Raw genomic sequence first — 14,672 nt, forward strand, 5'->3', positions numbered from 1 at the left:
GTTTTCTCTCCCAAACCCAGCCCAGAATCAGAGAAGGCAGATTTAGCAGGTCCCTTGTAGTGTGTGAGCAGAGCATCTAGGACCCTGAGGGCACCTGTGAACAGGACACAGAATTTACTGATACAGTCAGTCAGGGGAAACAGCGGGGCGGGTGTGCTTTCCCATGGAGATGCGGGCCTGGCTCAGGGCAGCAGTGTTTCTGTGTGCTGCTGGGGCCCAGTGTTGTCTCTGCTGCTCAAAGGCGCTGGCTGTACTGATTAGACAAGAGAACGGCCAGGTCAGCCGGGGAGGCTTTTCACCGGACCAGAGAACCTTCCATTACTGCTCTCGCACGTGCCCAGGGAAACGTCTCTCCCCAGCATGCTCCTTCCTTCTGGTTTGGGCTGAGAAGTAGAGCTTTGCGGTCCGAGTTCCATGCATTTCCTACCTTAGATCCTAGAGGGGGTTCTTAAAAGTGGTACTTCAAGAAATGTTTCTCTGTTGAGTTGCATTTTTAAAGTAGAGGGGAGTCTTTTCTGTCAATGGAAAAACCACTTCTGGCTTTTTCTGCAAACCGGGGTCTGTAACTGGGATTCTGTAAGTAAGTGTCCCTTTGTAACGTGAATAAGTTTTCTGCAGTTTCTTTTGGAAGAGTGAATTGTCCTATTTGGGGGTTTTCATAAAATAAAGTCCACCTGGATGTAGTCTAGCGCCAATCAACCTGATTTTCTTTTTCCTTAAAAACTTTGATATAAGAAAGTATCAGTGCACAAGAGAAACAGCGACAGCAAAAGCAGTGAGCCCCTCCTCAGCCCATCAGGGACGAGCCGTCTGACCCCAGACAGTCCCTCCATCCCCTGGCGTCGGCCACCGCCTTTATCTGTAAACAGTGTCATCCAGGTGCCTCTATGGACCCAGTGGTGAAACGAGAGCCCCCAGTTCCAGATGCTCTAAGTCTCTCAGGCAGGGCTGGGCTGGCAGACTGCATTTCCATCTGCCAGAGACAGCCTCTGTTTAGGGGTCCCTGGGATCGCCCCTCGGGGAGCCAGCACACACACGGGACAGTGGTGGGATGATGGGGGGCAAGGCGGGCTCAGCTCTGTGTTCTTTCCAGGTGCCAGTCTCCCCTGCTGCTTGAGCACCAGGGCTCCGGCCCTTTGGAATGTGAAGGGGCCAGGGAGCGGGAGGACGCCATGGAAGGAAGCAGACACCCCGGTAACAAGGACCCCTGCCCCGAGGCGCCCCTCCCTCCTGCCCCCTCCCTCCCCCATCACTCGTTCCTTCAGCCGTGCACGTCTGGTCAGCTGCATCCCGCCCTGTGCGAGTGGGCTGCTGGACCTTGCAACGTCGTCTGGGACGTGGTCACGGCGGGTGGTGCCTGGGGAACAGACCATGAGCGTTGTGGGCAGTTCTGCCTGCTCCAGGGTGTCTCCATCGGCAGGACCGGGAGAAGGTCCTAGAACCACAGTCCTCTTCGCGGTCACTGAACCATTCGTTGGGCTCCTGCATTTCTTCGCTCCTTCGTTAACACGAGAAATGAAATGTTAAGTCTTCTCTCTCTTTGTGGCAGAAACCAAATGGCACGGCCCACCTCCCAAAGTCCTGAGCTCCTATAAAGAAAGAGGCCTGCAGAACGATGGAGGCTGCAAGGATTCCCCCAATAAGCTTTCTCACGTGAGTCCTTTCCTCGTGCACTGGCGTTCCTTCGGCCCTTGTGATCATCTCAGCACACGCGGTTTAGTACCGCTGTTGCCAGGGGTTCTCAGGGGTGTCTTTTACCTCACAAGGCTCTTGGGTGGAGGGGAAAAAAAAAAAACGAAATGAAAAGCTAAGGGTTTTTTTGTTTCTTTTTTCCTCCTTGAGTTATAAAGAACCACAAAGAAAGGTCATACTGTAAATTATCGGCAGAGCCAAGATCATAGACTCAGCCTTTGATCCTTGGTATTTTTCATCTGTTAACTCTGACCCACTTGTGGGCACAGCACAGAAGCGGAACCTGTGGAGCGGGGTGTGGGGTGGGCGCCACTCTGCCCGGGGCTCAGTGGACAGCCGCAGATGGTGCGCAGTAATGCCAGCCCCAGCCAACTGACAGGCAGCCGGCGTTCCCACAGTGCCCGCGTGGTTTGGTTTACTTTCCGCAAAAATGAAAAAGCGGGCCATGTCGCTGACTGTAGCTCAGTGGAATAAAACTCCCAGTTAAACGTGCAAACAGGAGCTGTAGTTGTTGCCAAAGGCGGCCAACCTTACAAAGCAGCTGAGTTTTCAGAACCTGTGGGCGCTTGATCAGGCCTTGAGCTGAGTTGTTCCTTTCCGTCTCCTCCGTGCGTCACCGGCCAGCTGTAGAGCTGGCCGAGTGTTACCTGCGAACACGTGGCCTCCGTCTCTCAGCTGTATCCCCAGCTCGTCTCGAGCCTCGTGGAGCCGCTCAGTGCCGCCTGCACAGAAGATCCATGTGTGATAACAAAGGGCAAGAGGAGTTGCTTAAGGATGTGACAGGGAGGGAGGAAAGGCCAAACCACTCGAAAATAGATCGGGGCGCGGCTGGGTCTCACGACTGACGATTTGGGCCTCGTTAGTTTTCCCAGCCTGAGGAGAGGGGCCATGTCTGTACCAGGACATCCTCAGACGGGGGCATTTACCCTGTTCTCTTGGGATCTCAGAGCACTCCCGAGAGCACCCCATCTCGTCAGCCCCCCGGGGCTGCCCCGACTTGGGCCCTGGGGCATGTGGCTCGCGCTACACCGTGCTTCTGCACGTGAGCTGGTTGGGTCCATGCTGTGATCGCTGGGCTTAGAGTAATAAGCAGAGGGAGGGATCGAGTGGCTGTCCAAAGCCCCATCGCTGTGATGCAGACCTGGGTCTTCAGCCCCAAACGCAGGGCTGGCCCTGTCATTCGTCGTAGGAGCATCTTCTGGAGGAAAGGCTGCTGTCCTCCTTTTATTGATTCCCCACGTGCTTTTGATTACTTTCTGGTTAGCGACACCCTGGCAATACTTCGGCGTTTCATGCACAAGTGATTGAACAAAGACTTGAAAAGATAGCCATTTAGATTAAGATGAATGATGGGAGGAATTATGCCTCAGGGCGACTTTTGCATGAAACCAGGACATTTTTTAAAAGGAAGTTCTTTCCTTGCCTCTCACTGACAAGTGAGCAGAAGGGGTTCGGGTGAAATCATCTGGTTTGTAGCTTCCTGAGTCTGGTGGGGGCGGGGAATGACCTCTTCACGAAGAAGCAAAGTGTGGGATTTGTTGGAAGCCTTTCCGTTTCTCTTTCTTCTCAAGATTGGGGAGAAAAGCTGCCCCAGCCATTCCAGCAGCAACACACTCTCCAGCGACACCTCTGGCAACAGCGATGACAAGCACTTTGGGTCCGGGGACCTGATGGACCCCGAGTTGCCGGGGCTTACGTACATCAAGGGCGCCTCCACGGACAGTGGCATCGACACGGCCCCGTGCATGCCCGCCACGGTCCTCGGCCCCGTGCACCTGGCGGGCAGCAGGTCCCTGGTCCACGGGCAGGCGGAGCAGTGGGCTGACTCGGACATCCCGGGGCCCGACGACGAGCAGGCCAAGATGTACGCGGTCCACGGCTATGCGCCCAGCATCTCCACCGGCCATGCTGCCGACGGCAGCCTGGGCGACCTCAGCGAGATCTCATCCCACTCCAGGTAAGTCCCCGCGCCGCCACCGGCGCCCGCTCCGGGCACCCTGGGCGCCGTCGCCTGCGCTGGGGTGGGAGAGGGGCCCGAAGTAGGACCAGCAGGCGCCTGAGGTCATTGCCACCTGTGTGCCACGCGGCCTGACTTCAGAGGAGATGCTTGCTTCCAGAGTCTCCTTTGAAATGTGCACACGAATACGTTTGTGATTCTATCTTCCTTTCTCTTGAAAGTTGAGAGAAAACTAAACAGAGATGCTCATGGCCCTTATCAGACCACTCATCTCTCTCTCCCAGTTCAACCTGTGGTCCCTGATTTTCAGGAGACGGCAAGCTGGACAGCGCTCAGGGGATAGTGGGCAGTGACGGGGCGGGGGGTGGCCTCTCGTCGTCCCTCCGAAGGCCCGTGCCCCGCTCTGCCCTGGTCCGCGGGCCCCCTCTCACCAGCGTGTGCACCAATGGAAGTATGTTCACAGTGACAGTCCAATTAAAAAAAAAGACTAGCTAAATGTAAAGGAATTGTATTCTAGCTACGAATGTGCAGTATGTAGCTATGAGTAGTTTTAAACTCCTGTTTGACATACGTCTGTACAGAGACTTGAAAACTCATAATTGGTGATTCCTCCCTTCAAAGACCAGGCAGAGAAACGCTTTCATTCAGGTTTGGCTGTGCGTAGAATTCACTGCACACCGACGACCGCTCTCGTTTTCCTTGCTGCCTCCCTGCTTCAGCTCTGAGTGACTGTCTGACTTTTCCTCAGAACTCTTCTAGCTGCCGGAGGGCAGTCAGATGAACACGGATGGGATTATCCTTCCAGGTCCCTAAGGCCGTGGCAGAGGTACTTCTCCAGCGATGGTGCTTGAGGCTGGCCGTGGGGTTCCCAGCGCCGGCCTCTGTTCTCCTCGGCCGCCTTCACCCAGGCCGAGCCCGCTGCCCTCTGACCTTCTGCCCGTCCTCACGCGGCCACTGCCGAGCCGGGGGGGACGAACCGCCGGGCAGAAGGGAGAGTAGCTGTGACCACAGAGCAGACACATGAATCGCGCCGGCTTTCCTCTCAGTGGAGGCCGAGACCTCATCAGCGGTGCCGTTATTTTCATGACTGATGTCATGTGATGTCTGATCTTGTTTGAAAAAACGTTTTAAACTTCTAAGTCCCGGAAAATTACCGTAGATTAATTTTTCTTACACAAACCTAAAACACGAGGGTGCCTGCACACACGTGCTCACTGCCGCCTTTCTGCTTTCCTTCTCCTGTCGCTAACGTCGTCGTCTGTGTCTTACATTTACATCATTTGTGTCATTCGAGGGCATTTATGTGACAAGTTAAAGAAAACTGCGCACGAATTAGCTCGCACAGCGAAGGTAGTATTTGACACAGCAGCTCACATGATGTCACCTGAGACCAGGTCCCCCCGGTCCGTGGGCTCGGCAGGACGGCCCTGAAATCTCAGCAGTGAGAATGGCTGTGTCACCTGCTGTGTCACCTGCAGGCCTCCGGTGCTACTGCTCCCCGTCACAGGAAGGAAGTGCGGATCTTTTCAAGTTTCTGCAGACATGCCCCCCTGCCCTACCACCAGTGTCTCTTCACGTGTTCTTGGCTTTAATCACTGTGCTCTGGGGGCCTGGAGGTCAGTCTGCCGAACCACGCAGCTGGAGACTGGGGAAGAGAGCCACTTCCTCAGAAGAAAATCAGAGGGTCGTGTCCCTGGGAGAAGAGGGAGGAGATGCAGACAGGGCGTCCTGAGCACCCACCATAGGCTCTGTCTTCTTCCCCTGGGCAGACGGAGTGCAGGATATGGAAACTATTTCAAAGTAGAGACACCTATTACTTTTGACCAGTTCTCTTTAATAATTTGACTTTAAATAGGTTTAGTACTAACTAAAATAATATTTAAGTGTTATCAGTGGCTTTGGTTACCTGAATTATTCCTGTCTTACTTTCAGAGACAGTTTTGAATTGGCCAGGCTGTAAAAACCGTCTTGGGATTTTATAATCTTCTGGTGTCTTGTTCAGAGTGTAGAAGATTTTGTAAAATGGCTGATTTCCTGATACCTCGTTAGAGAGATGTAATTGGCATCACAAACAGAATTTTGTATTACCGTTGAGGAGAATTTCAGTGGAAACCGCTTTCAGAGCACCTTCTTTTATGAATAGAGTCAGGATATTTATAGGGATTTGAAGTCAATTTTCTGGAACACCTTAAGCATTCATTAATGTAATGGGTCAGACTCGTAGAAAGCACAGGAAACTGCTAGATTGCATTTCTGGTCGATGTTCCTTCTTTCCACCCCTTTACGCTGGACATGAGCACAGCGGTTGCAGAAGGGCCATGTGCTGAATGAGAGGCTCCTTTCCCATCCAGGTGCCTTTTTCTTGCCCTTCCTAGTTGACAGTGACTTTAAAGCCACATTTCAACTCCAGTTGCAGGCTTTTGTGGAATTCATCATTAAAGTAACTCTTTTGAACACTTCCTCCTGTCTGTCCCCTCACCCATATGGGAGAGCTAGAGAAAATAAGATTTCAAATATTTTAAAGTTTTTTTTTTAATTTTAAAATATTCAAGTATTTTTAAGTGTTATCTATTAATAGTTTTACATGTAAAATAAGACTTGAAATGTCAGCGTGTTGAGGTAAAAGGCTCATTAGTGCACAAGGGACCCACCTACCACAGTGGTGCCGAGACTCTGCAGATCCCGAAATGCCAGGACCCAGACCGGGACGCACACTCCCTGTGCTGATGAGTACCGTCGGCCTCTGAGTGTGTGGTCAGCTCGGAGCTGAGGCCCGCTGCCCAGGGGCTCAGTTGTGACTGGGCGCAGTCCAGGGAACAGGAGAGCCCCTTGGGGGCTGGCATCAGCGCCGAGCACCCTGGCTAGTCACCCCTCCAGCCCACGCACTCCTGTATCCCACCATGTCTTAGCTGCGTCCCAGCGCTCAACCCTGGTTGACATGATTTGTACTCAGTGTGGATCTCACCCCAGGCTGCTGCCTCCTCTCATCTAGAGAGCCTGGGCCTGTCTCCTTCACTCCGTAGCCACAGCACTTGTTACATACAGGTCCTTGAACTTGACAGGCATTGGAATGTTTGTTGAGTGAAGGAGGGAAGTCTAAGAAGGCTGTTGATAAATGCTCGTTGATTGAGTTAGTAACCCAGTGCCTTGGGTCGCCTAAGGAGACAGGAGGCACCAGGGTCGGCTTTTCGCAGCTCCCAGACCATCTATGACAAACTCTTAATACTCTGATTCTGGTTTTCCACCACCAGCATCACTGCCACCCCCACCAGCTCCACCACACACACGCACGTTCCCAACAGCCATCCAGGAGTAGAGCAAGCGTCCATTATGTTTGTGGTGCGATTCCGGGATTGCACTGAGAACTGGGAACGGGGACTTACGACCCCTGAAGACAAGCTGCACTGGTGCGAGGCGAGACGGGGCTGGAGGGAGGGGTGTGCAGGAATCACCACCCATTAAGACGGCGCCCCTGCCGCTCCATGCTTTTAATTCAGCAAACCCGTTTTGGTTGGTTGGTTGTTTTCTTTTTCCCCTACGAGGGCAGGGCACTTAGATAAGAGCTCAGAATACAAAGCAGTATTCATAGGAGGCTAACCAAGCTTTTGCAAAGTGAAACAAGTCAACTGCCAAAAAAACAAAGCAGAAAAACCCATGTTCTGGCTTCTCCTGTAAATGGCTCATGTGATTCTCTGGTGTTTGCACTTATTCATGTCATCATACTCTACTCTTTGTAAAGGACTGAGAGTTGGCAGTGAAACTCTAAAATAAGAACGTGAGTCTAGAAGGAAAGGATTCATGAAAACCTTATTGCCAACATTCTAGAATGTTCATCTGCTTCAGAGGAAACCTTTAGAGCCACGTTACTGCTGCTAGACACGGGGTCTCGCCACGTTGCTCGTGAAATGGATTCCATGCATTTGTTCTTAGAGTTTAACTTTAAAATATTTTACTATTGGGGTCAAAGACATTTTTAATCAAGCCTGAATGAGGAAAATGGAAAAGCACACCGGGCTTGTGACCATTGCCCCAGGTGCTGGTAACACTGGACTCTCATCATAAGAGGCTCCCATTTTTGCCAGTCTGGTGAGCGTGCCCTGATATCCTGCAGTGGTTTGCACTGGTTTCCTTGGGGATGGCGGAGGTTGAGCCCTTCCTCTTATGTTTATTCACCATTTGAGTTTCTTTTCTTCTGAGGCATCACTGTGGTGCCCATTTTTCTATTAGATTTCCCCTGACTGGGCTTTGAACATCCTTCTGGCCACAGGCATACAGCTTTGCACATGAACACCCTTGGCCTGTGGGAAGCAGGGCATTCCAAAGGCACGTGGCAGAGAGGCGGCCACATCTGCCCCCCGCTGCCCGATTTTGCTCAAGAGAAGGACGGGAGTCGTGCGTGGTGGCTCTGAGTTTGGCAACGTGCCCGCACCGCTGAGATCTGATTGTATCGCGGCTTCTGTCTTTTTCTCCCCAGTGGTTCACGCCATTCAGGAAGCCCCTCAGCTCACGGTTCCAAAATTAGTGGGTCTCTGGATACGTCCAAAGTGTACATCGTGTCTCACAGCAGCAGTCAACAGGCCCCGGGGTCCGTGTCCAAGGCCTACCACCGGCAAGGGGCCATGAACAAATATGTCATCGGCTGGAAGAAATCGGAAGACAGCCCGCCACCCGAGGAACCCGAAGTGGCTGAGTGTCAGGGGTAAGGTGTCCGGGGGGCTCTTCTCTAGGCAAACCTTGGGCATCTGGGGCATGGACCAAGCTAATGTATTTTTCCCCCCAGTAGAAACAGATTTTCTAAAAAAGAGTCATCGAGAAACATCTTGGTAAAGCTCTTTAAATGTTGGCATTTATATTTCTCTTTAAAAGTCTTCCCTTTCTTTGATGTTCTCATATAAAATTAAAACAAATTTCTTTTTTTTTTATATAAATTTCTTTATTTTATTTATTTTTGGCTGCATTGGGTCTTTGCTGCACGCGGGCTTTCTCTAGATGTGGCGAGCACGGGCTACTCTTTGTTGCAGTGCGCGGGCTTCTCATTGCAGTGGCTTCTCTTGTCATGGAGCATGGGCTCTAGGCACACGGGCTTTAGTAGTTGTGGCTCGTGGGCTCAGTAGTTGTGGCTCGTGGGCTCTAGAGCGCAGGCTCCGTAGTTGTGGCACACGGGCTTAGTTGCTCCGCGGCATGTGGGATCTTTTCTGACCAGGGCTCGAACCCGTGTCCCCTGCGTTGGCAGGCAGATTCTTAACCACTGCACCATCAGGGAAGTCCCTAAAACAAATTTCTGTTCCTTGCTTTTATATTCACGTACCATGTCCTCCTCACCTCTGTACGTCCTCGTGACACACGTAGTAGACCCTCGGAGCATACTTATTGACGTATCATTTGTCAATTTTAATAAAGTCACTAAGTTAGCAGGAAAAAAGGCTAGCAATTTTTACTTAAACACATAGGGAACTGGAATAGTGCATTTTATTAGTGATTTTCGGTGTTACCTTATTATCCCAGCAGTTACTGATGAGACCTGGGTTTGTTTTTTTCTTCCCTACGTCTTTCCCAAAGCAGATAGGGCCTGGAGCTCTTGAGCACGTCTACCCCCGAATCTCAGGGCCCACAGCTGGGCACGTGTGACGGCCTCGTCACAAACCCTCCATGGTGTGTCTTCCCACGGGGGTTCCGTGCAGAGCCCCCATCCCCCGGGTCTTGGGTTCTTTTTTAGCTCCCAAGCCAACCACATCTTCAGTCACATTTAAAAGTTTTGAAAGCTTCTTCCCCAGTCACTGCTTTCATGTCGTCAGCGCTGCTGCTGCTTACAGAGCCGAAAAGTTCGGGAAACCTGACCTACCTCAGGAACAAAGCAAGAGACGTAGCGAGTTCCGATAAATCGTTCTTAATTTTGAGCATGTTCATGTGAGTTTCATATCCTGATAATTCCCCAGTGAGCCGTCACCCTGCAACACAGTAGCCTGGCTTTGGAGATGGGGTCATCTCGGTGATGCAGGACAGTCACACACAGGTCATCCTCGGCAAGCTGCCGCCCTGGGCCGTGGTTCCTGGAGCATCACGTTTCAGGTTGTGCGGCCCGTCCGCCTCGGCTGACAGTACAGCCCCTGGTTCCTCACCCACCGTGTCTTCAGGAACGTTCCGTGGCTCAGATTACATTTGCAGACCAAACCTTTTAAAAACGACTCCCCAGTTTTCTCCCTGGAAAAGAGCTGAAAACAGTAATTCGGCTAGGCAGTCTTCTGTTGTCCATAAATACATTTCTGTATACTGATAATCAAGGGGGATAGCTGCTTCGTTTATTCCAACGGCTTTGCGAAATGGCTGATAATAAAAATGCTTGGCGTGCACCCGGATGGATTACTGTTCAACATCAGGTGCCCCGGGGTCTGGCTCTCCGTGTTGCAGGGTGGACGGTGCGTGGGGTTGCCCAGCCACAAGAGAAGGGCTTTCTCAAATTCCGGACAGGCACCAGGCTTCCTTCGAAGAACACGAGATAATCTCTGATGAATTATTGAAACTGTGTTTTCTGACACAGGTTAGGAAAGGGAAGACACAGCCTTATTTGAAAATTTGGCTCTATGTTTTTCTCATTCAGGGCTTTGGGGATCTGATTTGTTCTGCATTATTCAGAAACCTAAGTTTGCACTCATTTCGCAAACGTAGGATGGCACGGGGATCTGGGAGAAATGCAGCAGAAGTGAGTCAGCGAGTTTCTGTGTGTATGAACGTGGTGGGTGAAGCTGGTGACTGGATTTTAATTCATAAGGCTACCGGCGTTTTACAGATAGGCTGATGACTCACCTTCATTTTCCTTCTGCCTTGTTTCACCAGACTGTATGGTGAGATGGGTCTGCTGTCCGCCTCAGCTCAGCAGCAGGCAGTGGTGGGAGATGATGTCTCAGAAACTCAGCACGTGCTCTCCAAAGAAGACTTTCTGAAATTGATGCTTCCCGACAGCCCCTCGGTGGAGGAGGGGAGGAGAAAGGTTAGTGACTTTTGTGTAGCTTTGAAGTGACCGGAAACGCTAAGGAAAAGCGTAAAGAGACGCCGGGGCTTCCAGAGTTCTCCCACATGTGGCCTCTCTCGTGATCCTACCTACAGCTCTGTGCCCGGTTGGCCATTTTCACTGTTATTCCCCCAGGAAGCAGAGTGAGCCTGGGAGAGGTCAGGAAGGGCAGCTTTCTAGACGGACAGAGGAAGCTAGAGGCAGGCGGGCCTGGCCTCAGTTCTCGGCTGCAGTGACCATCGGCCGTGTGATTTTGTTCATGTGACTTAATCTCTTGGCCCAGCGTCGTCCTCTGAAAAAAGGAAGCAATGATAAATGTATACAGAGTTACAGCCAAGATAAGAACCAACTTCACAGAGGACCCGGATATAACAGGTCATCAGAAATAGTAGCTGTTAAAATTCACACCGCCTGGCTTTTGCTCCGGAACTTGTACCAAGGATAGGGTTCTCCAAGCCATCCTGCTTGGGTGTAATCCTGTTCCAGAAATGGGCTGGACTCGCCTGGCATCGTAAATCAGATGGCACCTGCCCCGTGCTTGTAAGCCGTGCCCACCCACAAGGAAAGGCCACGCGTCAGTCTCACAAACCAACCTCACGTTCGAGGGCACGGCTTCATGACCAGGGCGCAGACCCTCGCTACCGTTACATGACTTCACTGTCCTTATTAGTTTTCGTTTTATTATGTGTCATTACAGTCTCTTAAACCACTTTGTTAAGTAATGGAAAGTGAAAAAGGACCCCCAGGTAATCCAGCCCAATCTCCTCTTCTGGCAAGTAACTGAGGCCCCAACTGATGAAGTGTGACGTTCGCATAAATACTTGGGGGCAGAGTCAGCCGTGGAATGCAGGCCTTTCTCCCTTCTAATTCAGCGCTCTCTTGTCCAAATGAAAAGAAAAAAGTCAGGCATGGCCATCTTGACTGTGATCAAGATAAACGGCAAGGCTTTGTGCTACCGTCTTCCCTATAATAAAACGATGCTGCAATTAACCTAATTGTGTTCTTAGAATAACACTCTCATGAGATGCTACCTCAAAGCCGCTTTAATCTAATGGGCCTGTAATCATGTTCTGAAGAGCCTGCTGGTTGTGTGTGAAGAGGGAATCTCGGAAGAGCTCAACAGAATGAGTCCTTTTTTTTTTCTTTAACTCGTATCAAATCATGTATATGGTACTGTACAAGCTTGGGTGCGGGCTATTGTACCGAAAGTACAAATAGCTTTTCTTTTAATAGGAACAACCTTCTCCTTGACATGTGTTTTTTTTTTTCTTCTAAGACAAATCGCCTTCTTTTCGTAGTGCAAACGTAACTTCGCAGTTCGCACACACTCTGGTTCCCATTCATCAGCTGGACAGACTTGACAGGATGAAAGGGACACATAAAATAGAAACACTTTACATTCACAAACGTAAATAACCGTTTCTGTATTTGCTTGATGCAAACGTTCTGGCTTTTACTATTATTGATGTAAAAGGAACGTGGTTCAGGATATAGAAGAAGTTGGAAATTCAGATTTGATTTAATTTTTCTTGAGTTTTGGACTACTTGCTTCTTTAGTATGAACTTTCCCTACCCTATCTGTGATTTAACACAATAATTTTAATGGTTTCTTTAAACCTGGTTACGATTGATTACTATAACTCAATTCTCAACAACTGTACTAGACTTCTGTGAGTGAAACTTTAAAGTGTGTAGACAGTAAGACTTTCCTGGACCAATACTGTCTTTCTTGAACCTGTGTGTGGCTTAGAAAGCTGCAGTGCTCAAAAATTAATATTATTATTGTGACCTAGATTAGGTTGAACCTCACATGTAGTTGATTGGTACAGAAATCACCTAATATTAACATGTAGTCATTTCCGATGAAAATCAAGCCAGCACTAGGTGTGGTTTTGAATAACCGTTGCCTGAAATGGCAGCGTTCTGTATTTCCAGAAGCTGCCACAGCTAAAAGGTTATGGAACCTCCATTTAACATTTCAGAACAGAGCTGTGCCTGTCTAATTCGTGGTGATATTTCACAGAACGTCCAAGGAGGAAAAGAGCCAGACCCAGGAACTGCAGGAAGCCCTTGTGCTTTGCCTCGGTGACCTGCGTGCCTGGTTGTAGCATCCCTAGGCTGAGGCTTTACGCGCACCTGCTGCTCAGAGATGCTCCCACGGTGGTCCGGGACCCCCCCTAAGGCAGTCAGATGAGTTTCACGCTGTCAGCTTTCTGACATCTGTTTTCCCTTCCCTCCTCCTGTCTCAACCCCTAGTTTTCGTTCTATGGGAACCTGTCCCCGCGCCGCTCGCTGTACCGCACGCTCTCGGACGAGAGCATTTGCAGCCACCGGAGGGGGTCTTCCTTCGGAAGCTCCCGAAGTTCCATCCTTGACCAGGCCCTGCCCAGCGACATCCTGTTCAGCACCACCCCGCCCTACCACAGCACCCTGCCACCCCGGACCCAGCCGGCACCCAGCATGGGAAGCCTGCGGAGTAAGTGCCCGGGGTGGCCCGAGCTGTCCTCGTGGGCTCTCTGGGGTGGGTCTCCTACCGGGGTTGGAGGGACTTGTTTATTCTTTAAACTATATATCATTTGGTGGTGCGTTTTCTCTCTTAGTGATTTTTGAAGGTGGTAAAAGCCCCAAAGTGGACATTTTTTAAAAGTTGAACACTACTGCCAATTTTTCAGAAAATCGAAAAACCCGTATTAAACGTTTTTAGCAGGTAAAATAGTGACCTTTATACTCAGCTCAGCTATTACATCCGTAAAGAAAGAAGTGTCTAAACCTGATAAAGAGAAAAGGGCGCCACGGTGGTAGATGTTCCGGTGGGCAGCACGCGGGGAGGAAGGTTGGTTTTCTTGCCTCCTGTGTCTGTTTCTTCTTGATCTTCCAGATCTGGTGAAGGCGAAGGTGGCAGGTGGGCATCGGGACACCTGGGTCCCAGCCCTGGCTCTTCCCACGTGGTACCATGTCCCATCATTTAGATTCTGTGTCCAGTTCACTCCAATTTATTGGCCACAGGTTGACTAGATCATTTCCAGATGATTTTCCTTCAAATCCTAAAATCTTTCCTTTTTACATAGTGTTAGTTTCCTATTAACATGTCGGTGTTGAAGCGTGATTTTTTTTTTAACATTAGTTAGCTTTATTTCCTTTTTTCATAGTTAATTTCTATTGTACAGGAAGAATGAGGATTAAATCAGAAATATGTTCCTTGTCAGGGTTTTCTTAAATTTCATGGTAGAAAGCATTATCTTTAGAACCAATTTGAACTTCATAATACACATATAAGTCCCAGGCTAAATGAAATAAAAGTTCTAATAATCTTTCTAATGTTTAACATAATTGGAAATGAACCTTGTCTCATAAAATTCTTAATCCATTTCTTTTTTTTTTTTTTTTTTTTTTTTTTTTTTGCGGTACGCGGGCCTCTCACTGTTGTGGCCTCTCCCGTTGCGGAGCACAGGCTCCGGACGCGCAGGCTCAGTGGCCATGGCTCACGGGCCCAGCCGCTCCGCGGCATGTAGGGATCTTCCCAGACCGGGGCACGAACCCATGTCTCCTGCATCGGCAGGCGGACTCCCAACCACTGCGCCACCAGGGAAGCCCATCTATTTCTTTAAGTAACATAATATCCTGCCTGTTATGAAAAGTCCATTTGCCTAAATTGGAGAAATACTCCCTCTTGATAAAGGTATGAAGGTCAGACAGACATATTCTAATACCCTAATATTTCTCCAAATGTTTGTCCTTGTTTGTAAATAGGTAACTTTAATGGCCTCTTAAAGCTTTCCTAAAACCAGTAAAACTCGATTTTCTTGAGATGTCATATCTTCCACTTAGAAATGCTTGAGGTATGATTGTGAAACCTAGAGTATAGACGTTACGGTAGTTCTTACATTCTACCTTTCATGTGCTTCCATGTGGAAGACGCACAACTGACCCTTGAACAACAGGGATTTGAACTGTGCAGATCGACTTACACACAGGTTTTTTTCCATGTAAATATCACAGTACTACATGCTCCAC

The 14,672-nt window shown here is 49.8% G+C and overlaps 1 protein-coding gene across 16 annotated transcripts in view; it reads left to right on the plus strand.

Annotated features, from left to right (window-relative positions):
* The window catches only part of SIPA1L2 (signal induced proliferation associated 1 like 2), a 235,693-nt gene that overhangs the window by 196,603 nt on the left and 24,418 nt on the right, over window positions 1-14,672 (plus strand). For all 16 annotated transcript variants that reach the window (XM_033841437.2, XM_033841438.2, XM_033841439.2 and 13 more), the window contains 6 exons: window positions 1,094-1,194; window positions 1,550-1,653; window positions 3,264-3,649; window positions 8,124-8,348; window positions 10,484-10,637; window positions 12,915-13,134. In XM_033841437.2, the coding sequence (XP_033697328.1) occupies window positions 1,094-1,194; window positions 1,550-1,653; window positions 3,264-3,649; window positions 8,124-8,348; window positions 10,484-10,637; window positions 12,915-13,134 (1,190 nt within the window). The remainder of the gene's footprint in view (window positions 1-1,093; window positions 1,195-1,549; window positions 1,654-3,263; window positions 3,650-8,123; window positions 8,349-10,483; window positions 10,638-12,914; window positions 13,135-14,672) is intronic.

The sequence above is a fragment of the Tursiops truncatus genome, chromosome 16 (genome assembly GCF_011762595.2).
Source record: "Tursiops truncatus isolate mTurTru1 chromosome 16, mTurTru1.mat.Y, whole genome shotgun sequence".
Classification (NCBI taxonomy): domain Eukaryota; kingdom Metazoa; phylum Chordata; class Mammalia; order Artiodactyla; family Delphinidae; genus Tursiops; species Tursiops truncatus.